The sequence below is a fragment of the Ruditapes philippinarum genome, unplaced genomic scaffold (assembly GCF_026571515.1).
Source record: "Ruditapes philippinarum isolate M1 unplaced genomic scaffold, ASM2657151v2 ctg7284_1_1_1_1, whole genome shotgun sequence".
Lineage (NCBI taxonomy): Eukaryota > Metazoa > Mollusca > Bivalvia > Venerida > Veneridae > Ruditapes > Ruditapes philippinarum.
Window position 1 is genome coordinate 14,869 of NW_026862282.1, and position 26,271 is coordinate 41,139.

General features: G+C 31.1%; 1 protein-coding gene across 1 annotated transcript in view; it reads left to right on the plus strand.

The window, feature by feature from the left end:
- Nucleotides 1-25,362, plus strand: part of LOC132718541 (sushi, von Willebrand factor type A, EGF and pentraxin domain-containing protein 1-like) — a 40,168-nt gene extending 14,806 nt beyond the window's left edge. The window contains exons 14-27 of the mRNA XM_060702255.1: nucleotides 1,008-1,229; nucleotides 2,225-2,377; nucleotides 6,472-6,624; nucleotides 15,945-15,989; nucleotides 16,568-16,643; nucleotides 16,939-16,991; nucleotides 18,551-18,595; nucleotides 21,454-21,541; nucleotides 21,884-21,962; nucleotides 22,508-22,710; nucleotides 23,051-23,141; nucleotides 23,922-24,060; nucleotides 24,272-24,417; nucleotides 25,261-25,362. Coding sequence (XP_060558238.1) covers nucleotides 1,008-1,229; nucleotides 2,225-2,377; nucleotides 6,472-6,624; nucleotides 15,945-15,989; nucleotides 16,568-16,643; nucleotides 16,939-16,991; nucleotides 18,551-18,595; nucleotides 21,454-21,541; nucleotides 21,884-21,962; nucleotides 22,508-22,710; nucleotides 23,051-23,141; nucleotides 23,922-24,060; nucleotides 24,272-24,417; nucleotides 25,261-25,362 — 1,595 coding nt within the window. The remainder of the gene's footprint in view (nucleotides 1-1,007; nucleotides 1,230-2,224; nucleotides 2,378-6,471; nucleotides 6,625-15,944; nucleotides 15,990-16,567; nucleotides 16,644-16,938; nucleotides 16,992-18,550; nucleotides 18,596-21,453; nucleotides 21,542-21,883; nucleotides 21,963-22,507; nucleotides 22,711-23,050; nucleotides 23,142-23,921; nucleotides 24,061-24,271; nucleotides 24,418-25,260) is intronic.
- Nucleotides 25,363-26,271: the final 909 nt, after the last annotated feature.

Consider the following 26,271-nt stretch of genomic DNA (forward strand, 5'->3'; position numbering starts at 1 on the left):
TATTTTAACTATTTATTCAATGTCAGTTCTCTTGTTGTTTGTTTTTAACAATTTAAAAACGTTTTCAGTTAAATCACTTCAGATATAATGGTGTGTTTATTTTCTCCCATTGTGGCCAATTGAAAGGAAAAGAAAACATCACATGATTATTTTATTCAGTCTATACAATCCTACATATCATGTGATGCATGCATGACTCAGTGGAAAAAGAAATCATAGTGGTTCAAAATCTTTAAAAGACAATTGTCCTATTGGGGTAATATTCGGATATACCCTTTTATCAAGACATAAACAAGTTCATCGATAGAAACAAGTAAATATCAAAACGATTCATTTATAAGAACATCCCTCTACGCTAACTCCTTGATCCTTTAACATAACAAAGAATGAAAGAATGGAATGAATCATATATCAAAAAAGAACGAATCATCATTTTTTCAATACTGCAGTCATTTTACACATTATATTTGTATTATCCGAAGCAGCCAAAATAAGCCAATCTTTAATGTACTAGGAGAAAGTTATAATTAGAATATATCTTACTATTTTCATGTTTGAGTATTTATGTATCCTTAAGTTTTGTTCCACATTTTATGTGAATTTATACACAATATCTTAGTAGATTGATGCCATCACTTCGATGTAAATTTGTCGAAGAAGAACTTTATAAGAGTTCATATCTTTCTTTTTAATCCATTTTCACTATTGTATTATATTAAATGCATGTATATCATATACTTTGTATGATTTTGAATAAATACTAAGATTGGATATTATCTGAACTTTGCCCTCCCTTATTGACATGTGCACTCTTATCTCATCGGTAGCTTTGAGCTTATTTTTCTGATAAACGTTTCTTTATATTATATTATTATCAAACGCATTGACTTGTTACATTTTTAGTATTTGCTATATTTGAATAGGAATATAGATTTAAAATGGACCAATGCAAAACTGTTCCAAATGTATACGTTATGAATCATGTACTCAGTCAACATTTCTTTCAGAATATAAATTCCTGAATACAGTCACAGCGATAAGACGTATGGAAAGTACAGCAAAATACTTGATGGAAAATGCAAGTGATATCTTTGACATTTATGTAAACGATATTACTAAAAGAGCACTTGAAGAAAATCGCCGTTCATTTAAAGCAGATCCAGGGTCATTGACGATAAATGGAAGGGTAAATTGTTTGCCAGGCCAGGCACCAAATGACGGAGTTTGCAGTAAGATTTTGTTTTCTTTTAGAAATACTATAGGCTTTTCATCGTTTTCAATCATCTTTAGCTCTTTGTTTAAATACACCTCATTTAAAGGCTAGTTTTACCTCTGGTTAATCTTATTAAACATTTAGTACGAACAATTAACTGTAAATACCTATATAGATATATGCTAAATAACAACTGTACTACCATGTTACATACAGACTGCTGCTTTAATAATTCACTAGATATCTTAAAATCAAATATGTTCTTATCACTATACAATAAGTTTTTGACTTTAAAGAAATGACTTAAGATATGTCACAAATGCATTATATAAACTACACTTGTTGAAGTTCATTATGCTACATAAACTTGTTCAAGGTGAACTCCCGTTGTAGGATTTTGTAGTTCATGCTACGCCTTGCTTCTAAATTTTGTGTACGGCTTAGTAAGTACATTGTACTGTCAATATCTAAAGCATTAGTTCCGTAGATGTATCGCTAAAGACGATTTATCATCCCAGTAATGTCAATCATGGATAGTATTTTATTGCGGCAAAAAGTATATGATTTTATATCATCTATAGGTCTTCTACCAAAGTTGTTCAAATGTTGTCCCTAGTGTAAAGAATTTATATATATACTGTTTGTGAAGTAAATCGTATTTTCTGCAAATGCAATCTTGTTACTAAAACATGTACAAGTTTCAGTCGAAGCACTTTCGTGGTTTAAAAGGTTTTGAAATCTATAAAAAATTATTATATAATGTAATATAACGTATTAAGACTGACAGAACAAGAAAGCAATTGTCTATTTTTAAGGTAAGTTTGATTGTCTGATAGGAAGATTTGGTTTTATCATTTAGAATTTTTTTTAAAAAAAAACTGTTTGAATTTAATACGGACATTTTATGGGACATGAAAAATGGGACAATCTAGTATCGTGTATACAAATGGAGCTATACATTATTTAAATGGTTTGATGTAACATAAAAAGCTTTCAATTTCTTTTGAAAAGTTGTTTGTCCACCTGGAACTTATGCGGGGTATGACAGCTGCCATCTGTGCACGAAAGATACATTTCAACCGTTTCATGGACAAACAAGATGCATCGCATGTCCTTTAGGACATACAACACAATCTGTTGGGTCGAATCATGAAACACAATGTGGTTAGTACATAAATATCATTTTCAGATTTGTAGCTTTTTCGTTACTTACTAACCCTTAGGTCCTATAATATTGATTATCAGATAACTTGAATGTACAATGTTTTCTCTCGCTTAATTTAAATTTTCATGAAATTTTGTATTGCTAATTTGATTTTATTCTAATACATCTTCCTTTTTAAAGAACTAAATCTTAATTGAAAATATTATTTATATCAATAACAAAACGAAAGACAGAGCGAACTTTCAGGGTTGTACTTTATGTGTTTTTTTTTTGTGTATAATTCTATATAAGATTATGTAACATTTAAGTTTAAAGTGACATTATGCCCATCCATGGCTAGATATAGAGTGAACATGTGAAAGTCAAAATATGTTAACATTTTCTCATTATTTCTTTCAGTTTTTTAATTGACTTCACATGAACGATAAATAACTCACTATGCCTTGCGAAATATTAGTAATTATCCGTCGGAATGTATCTGTAACTTTCAATTTATAAAAAAGTGGAGCAGAATTTTTATATATTTAGGTAGATTTATTTTTTACCCGAAACATTTTCAAATATCATGTGTTGGTCAGTCACCATTATTACGACCAGTTTATTGTAATATATATATTCAATTAAAGCCAATTTGACAATGAAAAAATGAGCATAGTGTCACAAAATATCCAGATAACATAAGTTTACTAGAAATTCACGAAAAATGGTACCATATTTGACATTCTCCTATCAAATACGTCCAAAAGGTTAGGAACAAATCTGGAGGAATGTTTGGCTAGTTGAAAAAGGTAGTGTTATGATTATGAAGTCGAAAACTTCAAAATATATTTAATGTATCGTCGTGAGATACATAAAAATCATTTGAGACATTTGTGTGACTAAATTGTGGTTTACAAGTACATTTACTGGTCGGTGTGACGTAAAACCCAATAAAACAACACAAAACATGTAATTACTTTAAGCTTTTGTTTTACTCTAAATATATAAGGGACTGTTATTGAAAAATATTATGTTCACTCTTCTTTTGCTCATGAGTGAACTCGTCGTAGACATATCGATTGCATCATGACTAGACCCAATCGTATCTGTAAATCAAAGTGTATATGGAGCAAGACACATAATACTTTGTGTGAGAAAAGGTTAACATTTTTTCCAAATGTTCGCACTTAACGTGTTTTCTTTAAAAGCTAATGATAAAAACGTTAAAATCTTTCACTAAATGAAGCCTGTTGATATAGAATTTGTTTTTAAACTGGCCTGAAGACATAGATATAAGATTTTATATCTTTCGTTCTAATCCATTTCAAAATTGTATATTTTGAATGATTGTATAATATTTACTGCGTAAGATTATGAATAAAATATGTTAAAACTAAGAAAGAGAGAAATTAAAAGTGATCCACCTGAAAAGGTGAAAAGGTATCTAATGCAGTAAAATTCTGTATTCCGTTTCTGATAGTTTGGTGTCGTTGAAATTAATGCACAATTTGCAGAAAAGTAGTCCTTAGGGGTGTTCCTCAGAAACATTAATCACAACAAAATTACATGAAAATTGCAGACACGGTTTGATTGAGTCTAGATCTGTACATGAGGGAAAATAAAAAAGAGCAACATCCCTCACAGCCTAGGTTAGATGAGCTGTACTCAATTTTCAACACCTTTAAAGATGCTCGAATCAACAAGGGATTATTGGTGTTAAAAGCCATTATCAGTGATTGCATTTTAAGACAGGTTGAAATTTCAGGCAGTTTTATACATTTATTGACATTATTAGAAATTAACAATACATTTAGTCTTTTAAATGTATATTACTAATATGAGTGACATGTGTAGCAAAAATAGTATGAGTGCTTTGAAATATAATGATTAAAGTCCCAGCGAAACACTGTCAACTTAAGAACCTTTTTAAACATGATTGTGTTTCATTTTGCAGCTATCAGAATCTAAATTTGCTTATACCACCAAAACAAAAGTTTGTGATTCAAGCTGGCTGTTCTTGCTAGTCTGTGGTAAAGGACCAGCTTCTTAACACTAAATGAGTTCATAACACTTCGCTTGCTGCAAATACTATAAGTGCGTGCTTTGGTTGTACTAGCAAACAAATTAAGTAAACAAAGTAACAACATTCAAATAATATAATGATTGGCACTGAAGTATCAAGTTGTATAAACATCAGCCCGCCTGATCATGTCAATAAGGAACGTGTTTGAGTCCAAATCGCGGTCTTCCGTAAAAATGCTATAGGGGTGATGCCAGGGGAGGATGCCCTGAGCGTCACAACTTCTCCACTTATTACGGTGGGAGCCTGTGCCTGTTGTAGGGCAATGCGGTACCGGTAGATACTGATGCGATTATACTTTCTGATATGTCAATAATTAATATCATAATAATTGTTCAAGTTCCTTATATAAAGTTTCCAATGTTTTCTGTTAGTAAAAGATATTAAATCAGAAATAGATTATATATATATATATATCAATAGATTCCCTTCCACACGATTCTGCGTGTATTAAGAAACACTCAATTTTATATCTTACCTTATTATTGTATAAATTATATAATATTATCAAGCCCTTAATAAATGAAATAAGTAATTGATTAACCATTAAAAATAGAAAACTTTACAAATAAATATACTCAAATCAAATATTTTATTGGCAAAACATATACATTTATCAATGAATAAAACATAACTTGTAATACAGTGTTTATTACATAATTACCAAATATCCTACAAAGTATTTTGAATAGATAGCACTTAGACCAACAAGTGTTGATAAGAATCATTAGTGTTTAAAATTGAACAATCTCAAGTGTCAATGAGACTGACATAAGGATACTCTTTTTGGCAAATACTATTACAAGGATATTTTATTCGTTTTCCGTGAATTTAGGATTATATTTTCACGGAATATGATGGAATGATTCCATATATTTTCACGAGCGGATATATCGAGTAAAACAATAAAAGTTGTTCACAAAACCTTTTGCTAAATTTTAATTGTATGCAATAATATTTTGATTATTCAGCAGTGAGATTCAATTAAATCATTAACAGCGAACTTGCAGTTCTCATTACTTGCGAGTCTTATGAACCCCAACATGAAATCAGAAAGTCGTTTTGTAACCGGAAACGGAACTTGAATATCTCATTGTACTTGCAAATCCCATATGACATCGTAATCTTACCATGTGTTTAAAAAACATAACAAAATCATTATTTTAATTTCTTATAATGAAATGAATAACTGAAGCTATTGACTGTCAGAGAAAAAACATCTGAAAGTAGTCACTAAATATGAATATGAATTTTGACTCCGCACACTTTCGTAATAAAAACAAACAAACAAAACAAAACTAAACTAAACAGGTTTTGGCATAAATGAAATTTTAAGACAGTAATTCGTATTGTGAAAATGACAATATCATAAAACCGTTAAATGTGAAGATATAGGGAAAATGCGGACATACAATATAAAGTCTCAATCCAATCTTTCTAGAATTTGCTTCCAAGTATGTTATATTTATCTTCATGTTATATTTGAGCTAAAAACATCGGCACTTAAGTTGTAAAATGAAAACACGTATGTATCAACAAAGCCTATTCTAGCAGATAGATGGAAATCCCTCCACTTTTTTTTCAAATATGAACTAATTAATTATTGCTTTAATGTCCACCGTGGAAAGGCAGTATTTTTGTGGCGAAAAGTACATGATTTCTATATCATCTATAGGTCTTCTACCTAAGCTGTTCAAATGTTGTCCCTAGTGTGAAGAATTTATATATAATGCAGATGCAATCTTCTTACTACAAGTTTCAGTCGAAACACTTTCGTGATTTTAAAGGTTTTAAAATAAATATATAAGACTGACAAAACAAGAAAGCAATTGTCTATTTTTAAGGTAAATTTGATTGTCTGATAGGAAGGTTTGGTTTTATCATTTAGAAAAAAATAAAAACTGTTTTAATTTAATACGGACACTTTATGGGACATGAAAAATGGGACAATTTAGTATCGTGTATACAAATGTAGCTATACATTATTTAAATGGTTGTATGTAACATAAAATGCTTTCAATTTCTTTTGAAAAGTTGTTTGTCCACCTGGAACTTATGCGGGGTATCAAAGTTGTCAACTGTGCATAAAAGATACATTTCAACCGTTTCATGGACAAACAAGATGCATTGCATGTCCTTTAGGACATACAACTCAATCTGTTGGGTCGAATCATGAAACACAATGTGGTTAGTACATAAATTTATTTTTTTCAGATTTGTAACTTTTTCGTAACGTTCACTCACCTTTAGTTCCTATAATATTGGTTATCAGATAACTTAAATGTACAATGTTTTCTCTCGCTTGATTTAAATTTTCATGAAATTTCGTATTGCTAATTTGATTTTATTCTAATACATCTTCCTTGTTAAAGAAAACAAGCATATACACTGAAGATATAATATAAAGATGATAAACATATATGAATAAATCATTATAGAAATAACTTCTACTCACAGCTAGTGAATATAGTTAGACAAGATAAAACAGTTTCACTCTTATTGATTGCACTAAATATAATTTATTTAAGGTTTATTTCATTTCAATGTCTCTGCAACCGTATTGTCTACTTTCTGAATGTATACAAATTTTCATCAGACAAATTGACAAGAGTTTGCGTGAAAATATATATTAATAAAAAATATAATTGGGTCAAAAGAAAGTATTTTTTCTAAGTCCAAGAATGTTTTAAAAATTGTCGAAAAAATTAATAGGCATCTTTTACTTTGTTCAATTTGAAAATCTTACTAAATCTGTTATCAGTTTACATGTATATGTGCAAGCAATGACTCAAAGAATAACAAAGAAGGTAAAGAAAATGGGTCGTTGTTTCGCATGTAAGATGTTAATATAATACACAGATTGATGTATATAGTTTGCGAGTGGCTTCGTCATATTAGTTGGTGTTCAGGAATAAAATATAATTTGATCTTACTTACGAAGCAGACACATTTTATATATATTAATGCCGTTATTTAATGGTTTTCGGTCACTTTTACAAATTGGTTAAGTGTAAACTAATTCTGTAAAATTTCAAAGTTTAAAATGATATAATCAGATTTACATGTGCTTCTCGTTATCAAGCAAATTATTATTTTTTACGACAGGCTGTATTTCTGACAACACTTCCCTTTCTTTATATCAGGATTCAAAAATTGTCCGGCTATTGTAAAGATTAATGGTACATATAACTTATTGTGGCGCCGTTATATGTGGCAACCCCGATAAATGTCGCACTTATCTCTAAATGTCGCACCATTATCGCTAAATGTCGCAACAGCTGCTTAATGTCGCAAAATCGTATGCCGTTAAATGACGCAATTTTAACGTTAAATGTCGCACGATTTTCCCGTACCGTTAAATATCACAAAACTACCGTTAAATATTGCAAAATTGTAATACATGTTAAACAAGTAGCTTGCTGTATTATTTTAATATAACCATTTTGTTTGTAATATTGAGTCAAACTGTCTATCATGTAGGAAATAATTTGCTGTAGTATTTAAATAAATTGTTTGAAATGAAGTAATCTTAGTCGGTTTTATGAATTGACGACCGCAATTTATCCAAAAAGCCCCTTGGTGATTAAACACATTTGTATACGTTTTTGTCTCCCTTCTTTTCAAAGAAAAAGAGGGATTTATCAAAAGGCTCCGTCCGTTTGTCCGCTCCTTAACTCAGCCATTCATCAAGAGGTTTTGAAATAACATATGTTCACCAAATTAGGACGACCTGTTATGCGAACGAACCAGACCTCCACGGTGGTCTCACTTGGAGATCAGAGGTCAACATTATCTGATGGAAGGTACAATTCGTGTCAGGTAACTTTTTAGTCCATTAAGGAATTTGAAATAACTTGGCACAAATGCTCACTATCTAAGACATCTAAGACAACTTTGTTGATTGACAATGGTCACATGTTTGATTGGGAGCATATTTCTTGTCCAATCCAAAATGTTTTCATCTACACTGTGATTTTGAATTTATATGACACACATGTTACAAATTAGAACCACATGTCATGCACAACACCCAGAATCCTACCTCCAATGTCAAGGTCACATTTAAAGACCAAAACTTAAAGTGGTCTGTTATAATGCCTTTTTGTATCAGATCCACAACCTTTTCACTCATCAAAGTATTTTGAAATGAGTTTGCACAAATATTCACCATATTATAGACAATGAGTCATGCGCGAAACTCTGACCCCTATTAAGGTCAAGGTCACACGAGGTCAAAGCTATATATATGATCTTGTCCAGAAAAACTCAAACTGTCAAATAATACTATTGTGTGCTACTATGTAAAACTTCCTTTAGGCGGGGCACTTGATTACTCTGTTATAAAGTCTTGGAATTATAGGAATAGTACCATAGATAGTATCATATTGTTACAATCTGATTACAGTTGTATAAATTCGATTGATGCAAAAATCTGATTACCTTTTGGCTTTTTTTTCTTCATTGTCAGTTAAAATGTGTTTGATGACAAGTTTATGCTTTTGAACTTCTACACATAAATCATCTAAATATGCAAGAAAGGATGAATGGCAGACATTTTCCTTATTGGCCCTACCTTGCAAAAGGCAATGTAATAGGAAATTGATGTGCGTTTAGAAACCAGCTATAAGCCACATGGCAAAATTCAATCGCAAATTTGGCGGTTTAAGCATGTATGAATTCTAATAGCAATTCAATTTGAATGTACGGTGTCCCGTTAGGGTAATCGCAAAACAATAACAAATGTGTGAAAAGATGGAATAACGAAATTACGATGGTACAAAGTCGATGGTAGGATAATGAAAAGTTGAAATGAGTTCGTTTTTTTCAATATCGTACTTTCGACCTCTCACCATCGTGGTTTCGTTATTTCGAAACATTAACATGGAAACATTATTTTTCTAATGATCATATTTCGGAAAAATGTCTTATATTTCATTGCAACAAATGTGACCTACAATAGTCACATACATTTGATATTTACTGAAATTTATTGTTAGTTTAATATAAATTAAGTACATGCGACTGCGAATTGTCTCGATTTGTTGATGAAACCGCCTCATTTTGAAATTTCCACAGGCTTTTAATTGCGTTCACTATTAATGCCTTGATAAGTCATTCGCATAATTCTGGCATTGGGCGAGGACAAGATATGTGATTGAATTCATTTTACACGTCTCTGGCCGAGCGGTTAAGGTCGTTTACTTCAAACCACTTGCCCCTCACCGCTGTGGGTTCGTATCCCGACAGGGAATTCATGTGAGGAAGCTATCCAGCTAGCTAACGAAACGTCGGTGATTCTACTCAGGCGCCCGTTCGTGCCTTAAAGGGAACCTGAGGTCTTCCTCCACCAGTAAAGCTTGAACGTCGCCATATGACCTTTCCTGTGTTGGTGTGAGTTAAAACCATAAAAACAAAACAAAACATGCTATTACTTTAAGCTTTTGTTTTACTCTAAATATATTAGGGACTGTTATTGAAAAAATATTATGTTCACTCTTCTTTTGCTCATGAGTGAACTCGTCGCAGACATATCGATTGCATCATGACTAGACCCAATCGTATTTGTAAATCAAAGTGTATATGGAGCAAGTCACATAGTACCTTTTGTGAGAAAAGGGCACATTTTTTTCAAAAGTTCGCTTCGTGTTCGATTCTACCATGATTTCTTTAAAGAGCTAATGATGAAAGGTAAAATTCTTTCATAAAATGAAGCCTGTTGAATAAGGATTTGTTTTCAAACTGGCATTAAGAAAGATATATAAGATTTTATATCTTTCGTTCTAATCCATTTAAACATTGAATATATTGAATGATTGTATATAATGTACTGTGATAATGAATAAAATATGTTTAAACTAAGAAAGAGAGAAATTAAAAGTGATCCAAATGAAAAGGTATCTAATGCAGTAAAATTCTGTATTCCGTTTCAGTCTGATAGCTTGATGTCGTTGAAATTATTGCATACTTTGCAGAAAAGTAGTTCATAGGGGTGCCTCTCAGAAGCATAAACCACAACAAAATAACATGAAAATTATAGACTCGGTTTGATTGAGTCTGTACATGATGGAAAATAAAAAAGAGCAACATCCCTTACATCCCTATGTTCGATGAGCTGTACTCAATTTTCAACACATTTCAAAGTGCTCGAATCAAAGAGGGCTTATTGGTGTTAAAAGCCATTATCAGCGATTGCATTTAAAGACAGGTTCAAATTTCAGGCAGTTTTATAAATATCGCAATGGCATGTATATTGACATTATTAGAAATTAACAATACATTCAGTCTTTTAAATATATATTACTAATAAGATCAAAAATAGTATGAATGCTTTGTAATATATTGATTAAAGTCCCACTGAAACACAGTCAATTTAATAACCTTTTTAAACATGATTTTGTTTTATTGGGCAGCTATCAGAATCTAAATTTGCTAATACCACCAAAACAAAAGTTTGTGATTCAAGCTGGCTGTTCTTGCTCTTCTGTGGTGAATGACCAGCTTGTTAACATTCAATGAATTCATAACACTTCGCTTGTTTCAAATACCATAAGTGCGTGCTTTGGTTGTACTAGCAAACAAATTAAGTAAACAAAGTAACAACATTCAAATAATTTTAATGATTTTGTTTTATTGGGCAGCTATCAGAATCTAAATTTGCTAATACCACCAAAACAAAAGTTTGTGATTCAAGCTGGCTGTTCTTGCTCTTCTGTGGTGAATGACCAGCTTGTTAACATTCAATGAATTCATAACACTTCGCTTGTTTCAAATACCATAAGTGCGTGCTTTGGTTGTACTAGCAAACAAATTAAGTAAACAAAGTAACAACATTCAAATAATTTTAATGATTGGCACTGAAGTATCAAGTTGCATAAACATCAGCCCGCCTGATCATGTCAATAAGGAACGTGTTTGAGTCCATCCAAACCGCGGTCTTCCATAAAAATGCGATAGGGGAGATGCCAGGGGAGGATGCCCTGAGCGTCAAACTTTCTCCACTTATTACAGTTACACTTAGTGGTGGGAGCATGGCCCTCTTGTAGGACAATGCGGAATCGGTAGATACCGATTCGATTGTACGTTCTAATATGTCAATAATTAATATCATAATATTTTTTCAAGTTCTTTTATAAAGTTTCCAATGTTTTATGTTAATTAAAGATATTAAACAGAAATAGATTATATATATCAATAGATTCCCTTCAACACGATTCTGCATGTATTAAAAAACACTCGATTCTATATCTTACCTCATTATTGTATAAAGTATATGATATTAACAAGCCCTTAATAAATGAAATAAGTAATTGATTGACCATTGAAAATAGAAAACTTTACACACTTTCATATTCTTTCTTAAATATCTATCATAAACAGTTCGTGTATGACTGAAACTCTATTTTTAATTGTAATAAAAAACAAACATACAAACAAAACAAAACTAAACAGGCTTTCGCATAAATGAAATTTTAAGACAGTAATTCGAAATGTGAAAATGACAATATCATAAAACCTCTAAATGTGGAGGTATAGGAAAAAATGCGGACACACAATATAAAATCTCAATCCAATCTTTCTAGAATTTGCTTCCTCAGGTTATATCTTAGCTTAAAAGCTCGGCACGTAAGTTGTAAAATGAAAAAGCGTATGTATGCAAAAGCCAAGGAGGAATAAATTATGGTTTTAGATTTTAAAACCGAATAAGAAAACTCCTTTTTCAACCAATCATTTTTTAAGAAACATGTAAAATGAAAACACGTATGTATCAACAAAGCCTATCTTAGCAGATAGATGGAAATCCCTCCCCCTTTCTTTTAATATGAACTCATTAATTTTCGCTTTACTAATGATAAGTAACAAATAACTAACATACAAATAAAATGCAACACCATTAGCTACTGGTTTAAAAGGAATTTACATCTTACGACATTTAACGGTAGCGTTGCGAAATTTAATAAGACGTAAAATCGTGCGACATTTAACGTTAATATGCAACATTTAACGGCGATCGATTTTGCGACATATAGCGGCGGTTGCGACATTTAGCGGCAATAGTGCGACATTTAAAGGCAAGTGCGATATTTATCGGCGTTGCGAGGTATAACGGCGCCACACTTATATTTACACTGTAAAATTATCAAAATATTATTTTACTGTCTATTGAAATGCATATAATAAATTGAATTGTTGTTAATAGAAAGCATTATTTAACTTTATTTTATAAGACATTGTATTTTCAATGTTTAGATAAAAATAGACATTGATACGGTAATCTATTTTATGCTTTTGAGTCAATTACTTTTTTTAGTTTTAAATTATTCCACATGTTTCGATGAAGAGACTCTTTAAAAAACTAATTCTCCATGCGCCACCTTACTTTTAATGTGCATACACTTTCAACATTATCACCATGATTAGAGCTAAACAAAGTTATAATTGATAAATATCTAAATTTACAAATGTTTTCAAATAGATAAAATACTTTTAATTATTTATTTCAATTGTTTGTCTCATTCAAACAATCTGATAATAAGATTTCCTTCCATATGCAAAATTGCTTGTACAGACATTTGGGCATATGTAAGTCTATTTCAAGCAATAACTGAAATGCAATGAGTCCTCGGTCAGAAAGGTAAGTAAATAACCAACGTTCGCAAGCGTGTTTATCTTTTAGAAAAAAAAAGCAAATAAAAAAAACAACAAACAAACAATGTCTTCCAGTACCTAGTCGGTTTTTGAGTGTGTCCGCATCTGTCTATAATTATTAATTGTCTGTAATATTCATAGAATAGTTAACCTTTCATTCAAATAGGTTTTTAGCTATCAAATTCAAATTCAAATATTTTTCCTTGTGTCAAATACACAGCTTTGAAAATTGCGGAAGACTTGCCGCTTCGAATACTGTGAATATATATACCTCTGCCCCGGTTTCACGAATTAAGACTTCATTGTTTAACGACATATAGTAACGTTTCTATCTTCTTGAATTGCTTGATTATTTATTGAAGCATCGTTTGGATTATTAAGCTATTACATGTAAGTCTTACAATGTTTCAAAAGTAATCTAAATTCTGGAAACAAAGTGATCCGTCGGAAGCATTAATCACAACAAAATTACATAAGAATTGCAGACTCGGTTTGATTGAGTCTGTACATGAGGGATAATGAATAAGTGCAACATCCCTCACGCCCGCTAGCACCGGCTTGAGCGGTACTCAATTCTCAACACTTAATAGTGCTGGCATCAATGATCCCGAAAGACCAGAAAATATAACAACACTGAAGTGAAGTACGGGGCAACTTTTTACGGCTGCCACACGGCACTTGACACCTGCTATTGTGATTGATCATTGTATCCGTTGTACGGTCATTCATGTAAAGATATATTAACAATTTCTTATGAAAGTGAACGTATTTATACCGCTTACATGCTTTGGAACACTTTATGTAAATTTAATGCATTTTTGTAAACATGTTCAAAATTGTTAAATAAAACATGTTTTGCAAAGAGACGAGCTGTAGGGTTTGTCGACATTTTATTTGAACTGAACCAGGCCTTTAAAAGACCCTCTACAAAAGTAAAATAAATTGGTTCATAAGAAAATCACAATCGAAGTTAGAGCTCAAAAAGGCTTTATAAATGTTCCTTTAAATCATTCTGGCAGAAACTATACTGCCGAGCCGAGAGCATTAATATTTGGCATGTAGCATATTAAACTTCAAGTTTACCAAAGTGATATAAACTATGACCCAGGGATCAAAATTGGGCCCGCCATGGGGTTACTTGGTTATAAAGAATTGTAAATAAAAGTGTAAAAAAGTCTTCTTGGCATTTATCATTTCCCAGCAAGTATCCACAAATACCAGTTATGCAGCTTGGTATGAAATGGCACATCAAAAATTAACTTATATTTTACTACTGCATTTAAAAATTGTGACCATTTCTAACAATGTATTTAAGGTGAGCGATTCAGAGCCATCATGTTCCTCTCGTTATATTTTATTTTTGTATACTCATGTATGGGCCATAGGGGAACATATTTTTTGTCGATATCTTATCATGAATACTTTTAACATGTTCTTAAAATTGACCTCTTAGATAAAATACAAAATGAATGTGCTAGAATAGTGTCTGGTGCAACAAGACTAGTTTCAATTGAAAACTTAAATAATGAAGTAAATTGGGAAACATTAGAACAAAGACGTTATAAACATAGATTAACATTATTCAATATAAAAATCAAACATGGCATTGCACCAGAATACTTGTCAGAACCAATACCGTATCAAACAAACACTCGTTATAACTTAGAAATTCAAACGACACTATTGGTATTTCAGCAAGGACATCATTATACTTTAGTTCTTTTTCCCATCTTCAATTCGTGAATGGAACAACTTGCCCCTTAACATAAGGAATCTACCTACCCTTTCAATGTTTAAAAATTATCTATCACGTGATAAGAAAAACTACACCAAAATACTTTTATTTTGGTGATAGAAAACTTCAAATTCTTCACACCAGGTTACGCACAAAATGTAGCTCCTAAATTATCATTTGTTTCTTAAAAATATATCACCATCGCCGTTATGTGAGTGTGGTCAAATGGAAACTAACTTTCATTACTTCTTTGAATGCAATCGCTTTCGTACATGTAGAGAAAAAATTATTGGGAAATCTAAATAATTTCGATATTACCCTCAACACCCTACTTTTTGGCAACCCGGACATCTCAGATACTGATAATGCCAATATCTTTAAACATGTTCATACTTTGATCTCAGAATCAAAGCGATTTCTCTGAACTTAAAGTGAAACAGTGAAGCAATCTTTCTTTTCTCTTTCTTTCTTTTTTCTTCCTATTATATTATTTGTTTTCCTTTCTTCTTTTTTCGTTATTATAATTTCTAATTCTTATCCCCATGATTACTTATAAATATAACGTTTACTTCGTCACAAATATTTACATTCCACTTTTTTGATAATTGTACAAAATATTATAAAATCGACTTGTTTATCATATTTCATTATAAAGTTACACTAAAAGGAGAAGAATTTTATAAGACTTAGTCTTTCGTTCTCATCCTTTTCTTTGAATATATTATATATTTGTATTCTGATTGTATTGTATTATGTATATCATGTAAATATTCGGGAATAAATATGTTTAAACTAAAATTGAAGTGTGATTTCAATGATATTATTTAGCTTATGTAAAAATAACACAATATAAAGTCATATATGATTATAAATAATCTTGTATAGGTTTTATTTAATCTTTATTTCCTCTGTTTTCTTATCCGGTTCATTTAACAATTTAACTGTCATTTGTTCCACAATCCAGCTTAAATAAATACATGTATGTTTAAACCAACTGTCATTTGCTTTATCAATCGTTGTTGATGCTTTAAATATATTATTATTTATTAATCTTTTTCATTAATATTTAAAACAAACAACAACAAAAAAAACAATTCTCATATGTTTCCTTTCTATATATTTACAGGAGTACAGAAGTTGCAACCAGCTGAAGGAAAGGATGAATTAGAAGGTTGATTTACATCAAAGTTTTTTTTTTTTTTTTTTTTTGTATGGACCTTTTATCGACGTGGTTCGTTTCTATAAAAAAATAGACTGGATGTAATATTTTCTCGCAAATGTGCAATCTGCGTAGGAAAACAGATCATCGCCCTACTTAGAAATAAAGAAGAAGTTCCTAGACAATTCTGATTAAATTGACAGTAAAAAGTTAAGCAAAATAAGTAGATTCAAACAAAAAAAGCAGAAGATGCCTTTATTGCTTTGTGGCCAAGATTGCTATAAAAAGATATAGAAAAGATGCTTGTATTAAGCATTCCCTTGGCCACCACGCCGGACTTGAAAGTCATTGAGATTATTGTTGTGGACAAATGTTGAAATAAATTTGTTATCAAAAAAGATCTACTATATTTTATAGTAGAATACTAAATTAATGCGCAAATGAAGAAATATTTACGTAAATCACTTAAATGAACCATTGCTCCAGTATTTATAAAAAAAGTCATAAGATGTTAACTTTATCGTTAATCATTAAAGTAGTTAAAAACTGAAAAAATCTATTTATACTTTATTTGTCATTGTTAATTTCAGTTTCTCTCTCTTTGGTCGCTATACTTAGTGGATTAGCTGGAGCTATTGCATCGTCGGCTGCCACATATGCTACAGTGTAAGTTTGTATTCTTTCTATATATTACATTCTTAAATATGAAATTGATTTCTATTACTTTCTGAATAAATAACATATGTAATCGCCACATTTTAGTTTTCAGATTGTTGTTTTGTTTTGTTTATTTTTCAAAGAATATAGCCCAGGCATTTCTATACACCCAAGTTTTGAGAGTATTCATTTGACCACTGCAACTATCTTTTGGTTTAAAAGAATTCTATTTCACAAAATTATTTATTATTATTTATAAATGATTATTTTTATTTTCATATCACAAAGCTGTTATTATTTTCAGGAAACAACTGCAACGCAATTCTAAAAGCTTGGATGGTAAAAAAAATCAACAAGGTAAAGGCAACGCTTAACCTTCATCATAGAAAAAGTTTTTATACAAAGATCCAATTAATTTGGTATAAATATCCGATATAATTTTTAAAGGTACATACAGACAGAAAGCAGAATATACATTTTTTATTTTTGCATGATCTTAAAATATAATAAAAGAAACATTTTTTTTCTACCTATATATCTATTGAGTTTTGGTGACGAAGCTTGAATATGAATTATCAGTTTCAAACTTAGTCACGATGATTTTGAACATGTTTCTAACCTACGGTGTCCTTATTATGTTAGATAGTATGTCGCCCGTCGCGTAAAAGGGGTTTCACATGATAATGCGAAGTGACATTGTTACAATGCATTACAACGATACGACGATCGAGGCGACGATCGACAATGCAACACGTTATATCGCACTGTTGTTTGTTAATGTTGCATTAAAAAGGGAGATATTCGAAATTAGTAATTACTTGAATGATCCCTCCTTCAAAAGCGGCCACTGTTTTGGAAATAACGGTGCAATATTAAAAATTATTTTCATAATATTTATGTTTCAGAAATTATATTTTTATTTTAGTTCACATCTATCACCTAAAGGTACGTCTAACACCTAACAATCTTGAAACATTTACAAAACCTTGTTTGACTTTCCCTTTAACGTTACGTACATGAATATGATTGAAACAAGTAGTTCAGTTATTGACTGCATAATTAACTGTTCATGAAAAACTTATGTCTCTCATCATAATCCCGAGACAATTCAGCATTTTTTGTCACTTTTTGTATTATATCTTTATCAGTTAAGTGTCCGTTTAACACTAAAAGACAAAAAAATGTCCAGTACAATATTTTGTATAAGGAAAAAATACAAACTTGACGGAATCCAAACACAATTTGATGGATGTTGTAAAATCGTCTGTATTGGTTATCTGGCACTGTCTGGCCTTGATATGTAGATAACGGTTTTGTTACAAGGTTGAATTGGAGAACGGTGGCCGATATTTACAAATTTCATTATTTTTAGGGATCTTTTAAACATAATTTAAAGACATTATAATAAAGTTAACATGCTAAGAATTACTACTATTCAACAATTCAGAGCACATTTTAAACTAAAACAAATAAATTTGATGAATGATTTCCTTTTCCTAACATTATGTTATCAAATGTTTGTTATCATTTACATATTACGTAGCACTAGAAACATATTTTCTGTGTCGATATTTTTTTATGGATTCCTTTAACATATTCTTAAAACTGAAGTGTGATTTCGGTGATATTATTTAGCTTATGTAAAAAATAACACAAAATCAAGTCATGCATGATTGTAAATAATGTTGTATTGGTCTCATTTAATCTATAATTCCTCTGTTTTCTTATCCGGTGCATTTATCAATTTAACATTTGTTTCGCAATTCAGCTTAAATAAATACATGTATGTTTAAACCAACTGTCATTTGCTTTATTTATAGTTGTTGATGCTTCAAATATATTATTATTTATGATATTTAAAACAAAAACAATACTGACAAAGTACGCTCATATGTTTCCTCTCCCTATATTCACAGAAGTACAGAAGTTGGAACCAGCTGAAGAAAAGGATGTATTAGAAGGTTTATTTACTGAATTTTTTTTGTATGGACCTTTTTACGAAGTGGTCCGTTTCTAAAAAACATAGACCGGTATTATATATTTCTCGCAAATGTGCTATCTGCGTAGGAAAAAAAATCGCCCTACTTAGAAATATAGAAGAAGTTCCTAGACAATTCTGATTAAATTGACGGTAAAAAGTAAAACAAAATAAGTAGCTTTAATCAAAAAAGTAGAAGATGCCTTTATTGCTTTGTGGCCGAGATTGCCATAAAAAGATATAGAAAAGATGATTGTTTTAAGAATTCCCTTGGCCACCACGTCGGACTTGAAAGTCATTGAGATAATTGTTGTGAACAAATGTTGAAATATGTTTTTAGGGATCTTTTAAACATAATTTAAAAGCATCATAATAAAGTCAACATGCTTAGAATTACTACCCTTCAACAATTCAGAGCACATTTTAAACCAAAACAAATAAATTTGATGGAAGATGTCCTTTTCCTAACATCAAATGTTTGTTATCATTTACATATTACGTAGCACTGACTTATGATTACTACGAAAGTTATAAATCTATGTCAATTAATGTTTTTAAAAAGCCGACAAATGTAATTAAGGCTTACTGCAATAATATGCATCAAGTTATTGGTAAAAACAGAAAAAGGAAAACCCCAAACGTCACACTTGAGGCTGGTGCAAGCTCGTTTTGATTGAGTCTATTCATGGACAGTTGAGTAAAGTGCAAGCTACCGTCCACGACTTCAGCTTTAAACTTTTAAACATTGCCTTTTTTAATTTTGTATCACAGATTGCAACCGAAACCATGTAAACAACTTTTGTGGAAATTCATGTAAATTTCATCAAATTTAGTCAGGTAGCGACTGAGCGGATGAGATTGGACACACATGTGTACGACAAACGGACGAATAGCCATCGGGTCAATAAGCTGACCAGTTGAGTTGAGATTTGAAAGTCTATGAATCATTCATACATTTTACCTAGCATTGATAGAAAATATCGAGGTCTAAGCTGTAACCGAAATCTGGGTATAAACTGCAACAAAATCGGCTAAGAATTGCTTGGTCTATGCTGTAATCCTGCACAAATCACATCGCTCTATACTGTAACATTATTTATTTTTCAAATGCATTTAACGAACAGAAAAAAAAGGTTCAACTGGTAATTTACTTTTATAAACGTTTCTAAACACAAAGGACTAACGTTTTGTAGATTTATTTTTTCTTGGCATAAATAATGTTGGAATGAATGGGAGAAAAATGCGTTGGTTTCTCGATTTTCAAACTGTCAAATCTGCATATTTATGAGACAATTTAGAGATAAATCTGCGATGCAGGGTCTGAAGAAATATATGACTAGATACCGGGTCCGGTTCCTTACAAGCAAAGGACTAAAACCACTTTTTAGAAACTAAACTTATTATAGTATGGACCTGAATAAAAATCACCTACCTCTCTTCCCCATAAATAAGCTCCATCTTGAAAATTCTATACTGTGACCCGAAAACGCAATACTGTAACACGGTCTGTAATACAACCTGTAAATTGAATTTTGTTCAGCGTAGTCACATTTTCAATAACGAACTTTGTGAAGCTGGCGGAATGAATTGTTTCGGAAACTTATGTAATAATAATAATTTCTGCTGAGCAACCACTTAAATTGTATCTTATGTAAATAGTTATGCATCATAAAAGGCATCTTGAAACTCTTAGACCCTTTGAAAGATATGGTACTAAAAATGACCATTAAGAACAAACGGTTATAAGTTCATCTGTGATTTCACAGCAAACCAAACTACACTCAGACCGCATGGGGCTAAAAAATCGCGAGAAAAAAGCCACTTTTAGAATGATATTCAAAACGAAATCCACATTTATCTTGTATGATAACAGATGTAGAAGTTAAAGTAGCCTTCAACTAGATAAAGGGACGATTTTTTTGTTGCGCTCAATGAATGAAATGAAAGTGATTATTTAGAATAAACTTACATCCTCTAATATGTATCCTTTTTTATGGTTTAATATCATAAATATAATGCTCAAATGAAGATTGACCAATATTGTAAGTTCCAAAGGCATTATTTGTGAAGATATATGTATTACCGAATTTACAGTTCATGTTATTAAAGGGAGGTAATTAGAAATTTATTTTCTATAAAGTCAACAAAAAAAAAAATTCCAATAAGAAATGAGTGCATACATTTTAATGATTACATATAATGTGGACAAATATTTGCAGTACATATTTAACATATTCTTCTATGTTTGAAAACATTTTAAGGCGCATAATTATATACATATATAAAATTGCATTTTAATGTGGTAAAAACCTTAACAACAACATACAGGATCTTTAAGAAAGTGCTGATCATGGATATTTCCTTATAATACTTTTGCCATTCGCCATTTTTAGTGGCGTATGGCAAACTGGTAAATAAATCTGGTGAAAAAATATGCGGGATTTATTTCAAAGGAATTTGGACAGGTGTCCAAATTTTTTGTAGTTTGCGTTTTTAGCTTCATGTGTTAAATGTGAGAGCACGTTTAAATGACAGACAGGAAACATTTTAGTTGTGACGCTGGAGGGAAAATGTTGCATTTATGAACAAAACATTGTTCAGTCACCTTGTTATGCTAGCTGATATATGTCAACAAGTAAAAAAACGAAAGAAGTAAGGAACAGTCCAGTGATTCCCAGGCAGACCAAATGTGTGTGATGTATATGCAATATTGTTTGAATTTTACTATACATACTCTCAAGCCTTTTTATAGAACCAATTATTAAAATTTAAATATTAAGTACAAATGAATATATTATTTAAACTATTTTGGCTTTAGATAAAAGTAATTTACTGTTTCAGAGTGTACATTTACGAAAGATAAAGATGCGTTCACTGTCACAGATGACATGAAAGCGAAATTCGACAACTACGGATGTATTTTAGTAAGGTAAACCAGTTTTTTTCCCATAGACTTATAAATTTATTTTTTAAAAATTGATGTCTATCAAATTGGTGAAGTGTAAATCACTTTTTGCCCAGAATCTAGAATAAAGGCTGAATGTTCAAAAGAAGGATTTCACGTTATTAAGATTATAAAGACATATAAGAATAAATAGAGTTATTACATTTATACTTTTGAAGCTTGTGATAAGTTAAAAAAATTCAAGAAGGTTCTGCTTAAAACGCTTGTGACTGAAATAATGCAAGAAGAATCGCTAAAAAATCGCTTAATGACCTTTACACTGTCGGTATGTCTTAACACTCTACAAAATAAACATATAATTTACAGGAATTTCCTTTCGAAGGAGGAAGTGACACACATTAAAACCAGTTTTGAGTCAGACGAATTCAAGGCATATATGTACGCGGTATGTTATAGCATTGTTTATCAATAGTTTCTTCAGAGTTTTAACAATATCAGCATATGGGTTGCTAGTAATAGAGCGTTTGAAACAAGGGAGAGAAAAGATAGTAGTATTGCTGATCACAAGGCTAGAACTTTCTAGTTTTTTTACTATCCGTTTAGCATAAGATGTGTAATTTCATTGTTTAATAACATAGTGGCAAATAAGTCTGTTATCCTGTACCAAGATTGAATGATTAAATTGATTTGAAGTTGTACTTCATTTTTTCTCTATTGACCTCATTAAAAAAATTACGATAAATTACGGGGAAAAAACTGAAAAATAGTTATAACAATACATAGTTGGGTTAATGAAACATTGAAAGAAAAACCTCAAAAATATCATGTTTTAAATCTATCATCTTAACAGAAAATCTGGGAAGAGTGATGATAATGTATTGTGATAAGGCAATAGAATCATAAAATAATATACATCTCGTTTTTTGTGTTACTGTTGTTTCATTTGCATTTTTGGATTTTCTGTTAATGAACTGTATAAATAAATTTTAGCTCGACAATAGCGAGGGAAGGGAAACTCATATGATTATCTGGAAGCAGCCTGGGGACGATATCACGGGTATATTGGGCAGGTGTGAAAAAGTTGTCACTACATGTGAAAATCTCTTAGGAGGAGAAGTTTATCATTATCACTCGAAACTTATGGGAAAACCACCAAAAGAAGATGGTCGTCATCTGTGGCACCAGGATGACGGGTAGGATTTAAAACTGTGTATCATGTTAACGTCTTATTTCTTACGAGTCAACTATGTGTTTAAACGTTCTATACAGACATTGATCAAACGATTGATATTATCAATATAGAAATATCACTTAAGTTTTGCTTTGAAGTGTGTTTACTGACTGTACATGAGTATTATATGTTGCACTGTTCATAATGATATTAAACCAGGAAAAAACTTTCATTTTATCATGCACATAAGCAAATTATGAAAAGTTTCAGTAGAAGGCTTATGTTTCAACAAGTTTCGCGGAACCTCCTTGTTTCAATTTGCCAAATGTGCATTTTTTGTATTTTAACATATGTTTTATTAGGTATGGGTATGAAAACGGATGCTTATATCTAAACATGATAACAGTGTTCATTGCAATGGACAAATGCGAAAAGGCAAACGGATGCTTACAGGTAATTCGGCTGATTTCTGGGGTGTATGAGAATGTTTTACATGTATTAAAAAACAAAGTTTAAAATTATTTGAAGTTTTGCCTTATATATTATGTACGTTTCTTCTTCTTTCTTCTTTGTAATTAACTTAATTCCAATGTTTACAGATTAGTTAATTTTTAAAAGAAGTGTTTGCAAGGAGATAAACATTTTGCATCTGTCAATGTTATATTCGCGGTATGACTAAACGGCGGATATAAAATCTAGTATTAGGAAATTACACTCCCACAGTAACCTCTCTTCCGACTCGTTGTATGACAAGCTTCATATCGATATAAAAAAGAAAAACTGGAAGGGGAGTCAGTTTGCCATTTTGCACATGTACATATTCAGTCGATGAGCCTGTAAAAATAAAATTTTAGGCCGACAATGGCGAAGAAACGTTCACATAAAAAAATTAACCAATATAGAAACTGAGTAAAACCAAATTATTGGCATTCACTTACGTATTGATATTTTGGCCACCAACATTTTCAATTTTGGTGTTTTTTGACGTTCTTAAGGGATTTTGTCTTTTGTTTGTTTTTATTAGTTTGTTTTAATTGTTCTATTATATTTTCTCACATGTTTCTTTTCTATTATCAATATTACGCGTCTTGCAACAGCAGCATATAAGAATTTTCCACTTTTTTAATTACTTATTACAACTATGTGTGTACTAGTATGATACTGTACGAGAGTTTTGTAACATCTAACTACTAGGAACAGCACTGTCTGCACTATTCATATCTTTCTTATCAGTATTTACCAGTGACACAAAAATGTGGTATAATTGAGCACCATAGATTGGGCGATCAGTTCGAAGCTGACAGAGAAAGAATTAAAGAAATTCAGAAAGAGAAGAACGGTATTCCATTACTGTATGCAGAACTTGAAGAAGGTTTGTTATGTATTTGTTTTGATTATGTTGATGCTTGTTTTACATTCATTTTGCATCTGTGTAATAAAAATTCTGATCTTACAGAAGCATTTCTAGCGTTTCGGTTAAATACGAGGTGAGACTTTCACGTATATCATCAGTCATGGAATTAATCAGTGAAACATGGTAAAATTTGAATAATGTACATTTTGTGTGTTTCTTCAAATCATAGGTGACGCTTTGTTTATGCACTGTAATGTCCTGCACTTCAGTAGCGCTAATCTGAGTGACAAATGGCGTTGGGCTTTACTTTGTTGTTATAACAGAGCAAATAATAATCCGGTTCATCACCATTCGCAATATACTCCGTTGAAAAAGGTAAATAAACAAATTTCCTATTAAACGAATCAATATCAAGATTATAAACAGTTTTCTAAGTGTACATCTATATAAACAATGTGTATATTATAAGATTTGTTTGATCTTGCACGACATGAGACAAAGGTTTGGTGAGCGTTTCTCTGCGTTACTGTTGAAATGATGCATCGTCCCTATTTATAGCATTGAAAAGGTATTTATAGTCAACAAATGATTGAGTTACCTTAAGAAACGTAAAACACAAAAAAATACTTGTCTACGTGCAATATCAGTATCTATGCTATTGCTCTGGCATCTTTGATTTCCTGACTTCGAATCGCCTGTCATTCCTAGCATATATGAACTATTGGCATATCTGCAGATGTTCTATCACCCAAACTAAACACCATTTCAATTTAAATGTTTAGTTTGAATTATGCCGATGCTAGAGATATGCATTGACGGAGGTATTTTTGAACAATTAATGCTCATCAACAGACAGGCACAAACCGAGCCTGAATCATTTTTAATATTTCGTGTTGTTAGAATTCCTAATCTATTTTCGTTTATGTACATTGAGTATGTTAGTAGACAAATGTACATGATGGGGCTGTTTTTTTATAAGCACAGTGCTTACAATATATTATGTTTTTTTACTAATTTTTGTTATTATTTTTGGACACGTGACTAATTTTTCTGATGATCAGATGGATGTCTCTAACAGAGAGAAGAAAGTTTAAAATGTTTAAAAGTTATATGGTTCCTTTAAAGAATTTGGTTTGTATCTGAAAACATATTTGCATCAATGTTTTTAAGAATTTTATTGTTTTATGATGAAAAAAAATAACAGTCAATGTTTTTCAGGTCAATGACAGTAAAATACTTTCCTGTAAGAAGTTGATCGATATAGAAGGCAAGTCGTTCATGCCTCCTCTACAGAAAGAAGAAACGAGTACATATTTGTGACCTCGTCAATATAACAGGAAACAAAGCATCTTCAATCACATTTAAATGAGTGTGTCATATATGTATCTGCTGTTTCTTCACATGAAAGTTCTTCATTTGAATCACGGATAAATTTAGAAAAATGAAAACTATGTTGCTAAATTTGGTATCAATTGAGTCTAGAAGACTACCAATATCTTTTCTTAGCTGAAAAATTTACATAAATTTGATTGTGTCTTATATAATGTGACATTTTCATGCATACTAATCAGATTGATGCTGTTAGTCGAATTCTCAATGGTAAAATTCAAATAACAATTTTCGTTATTTTTATTCATGTATCACTTTAAACAAACTGTTTTATTATACATGAAGAATGTATATTCATGGTGGTATGTGTTACTCTTCGTGTAAAGGAAGAACACGGCCAGGACGCTTATCTCTGATCGGATCTATAAAACGTTCCCCTTCCAATGTAAAACAATGACATGCCAAAATCGCTGAATCGGCAACCTGAAATAAACAGAATTGTTGAAGACTACTATGTTATAACTGAATTTCAAATAGTTTTAATCAATAGGGAAAAATGCGGGTCGTGTTAGAATATTTTATAGTTCATACTTGTTAAATGTTAAGAAAAACTAGTTCTATATCAAACATCTATGACCTTAAAAAATATGCTCTGAACAGAACTCTATTTTTTATCATCTGCAGTGACCTTGAACTTGGATATATTAAACTTAATTACATATTTCACGCCCGTAGGCATGATAATGTCCATTTGCGTTTCAATCCCTCAATAAATGTTGACTTAATCGTCCGAATACACATTTTCATAATTTTATCTAAATATTCAACACCTACCTCTGCCCTTAACAATCACAAAACTCTCCCCTTAACTCTACACCCAACTCTCCCCTTAACTCAACA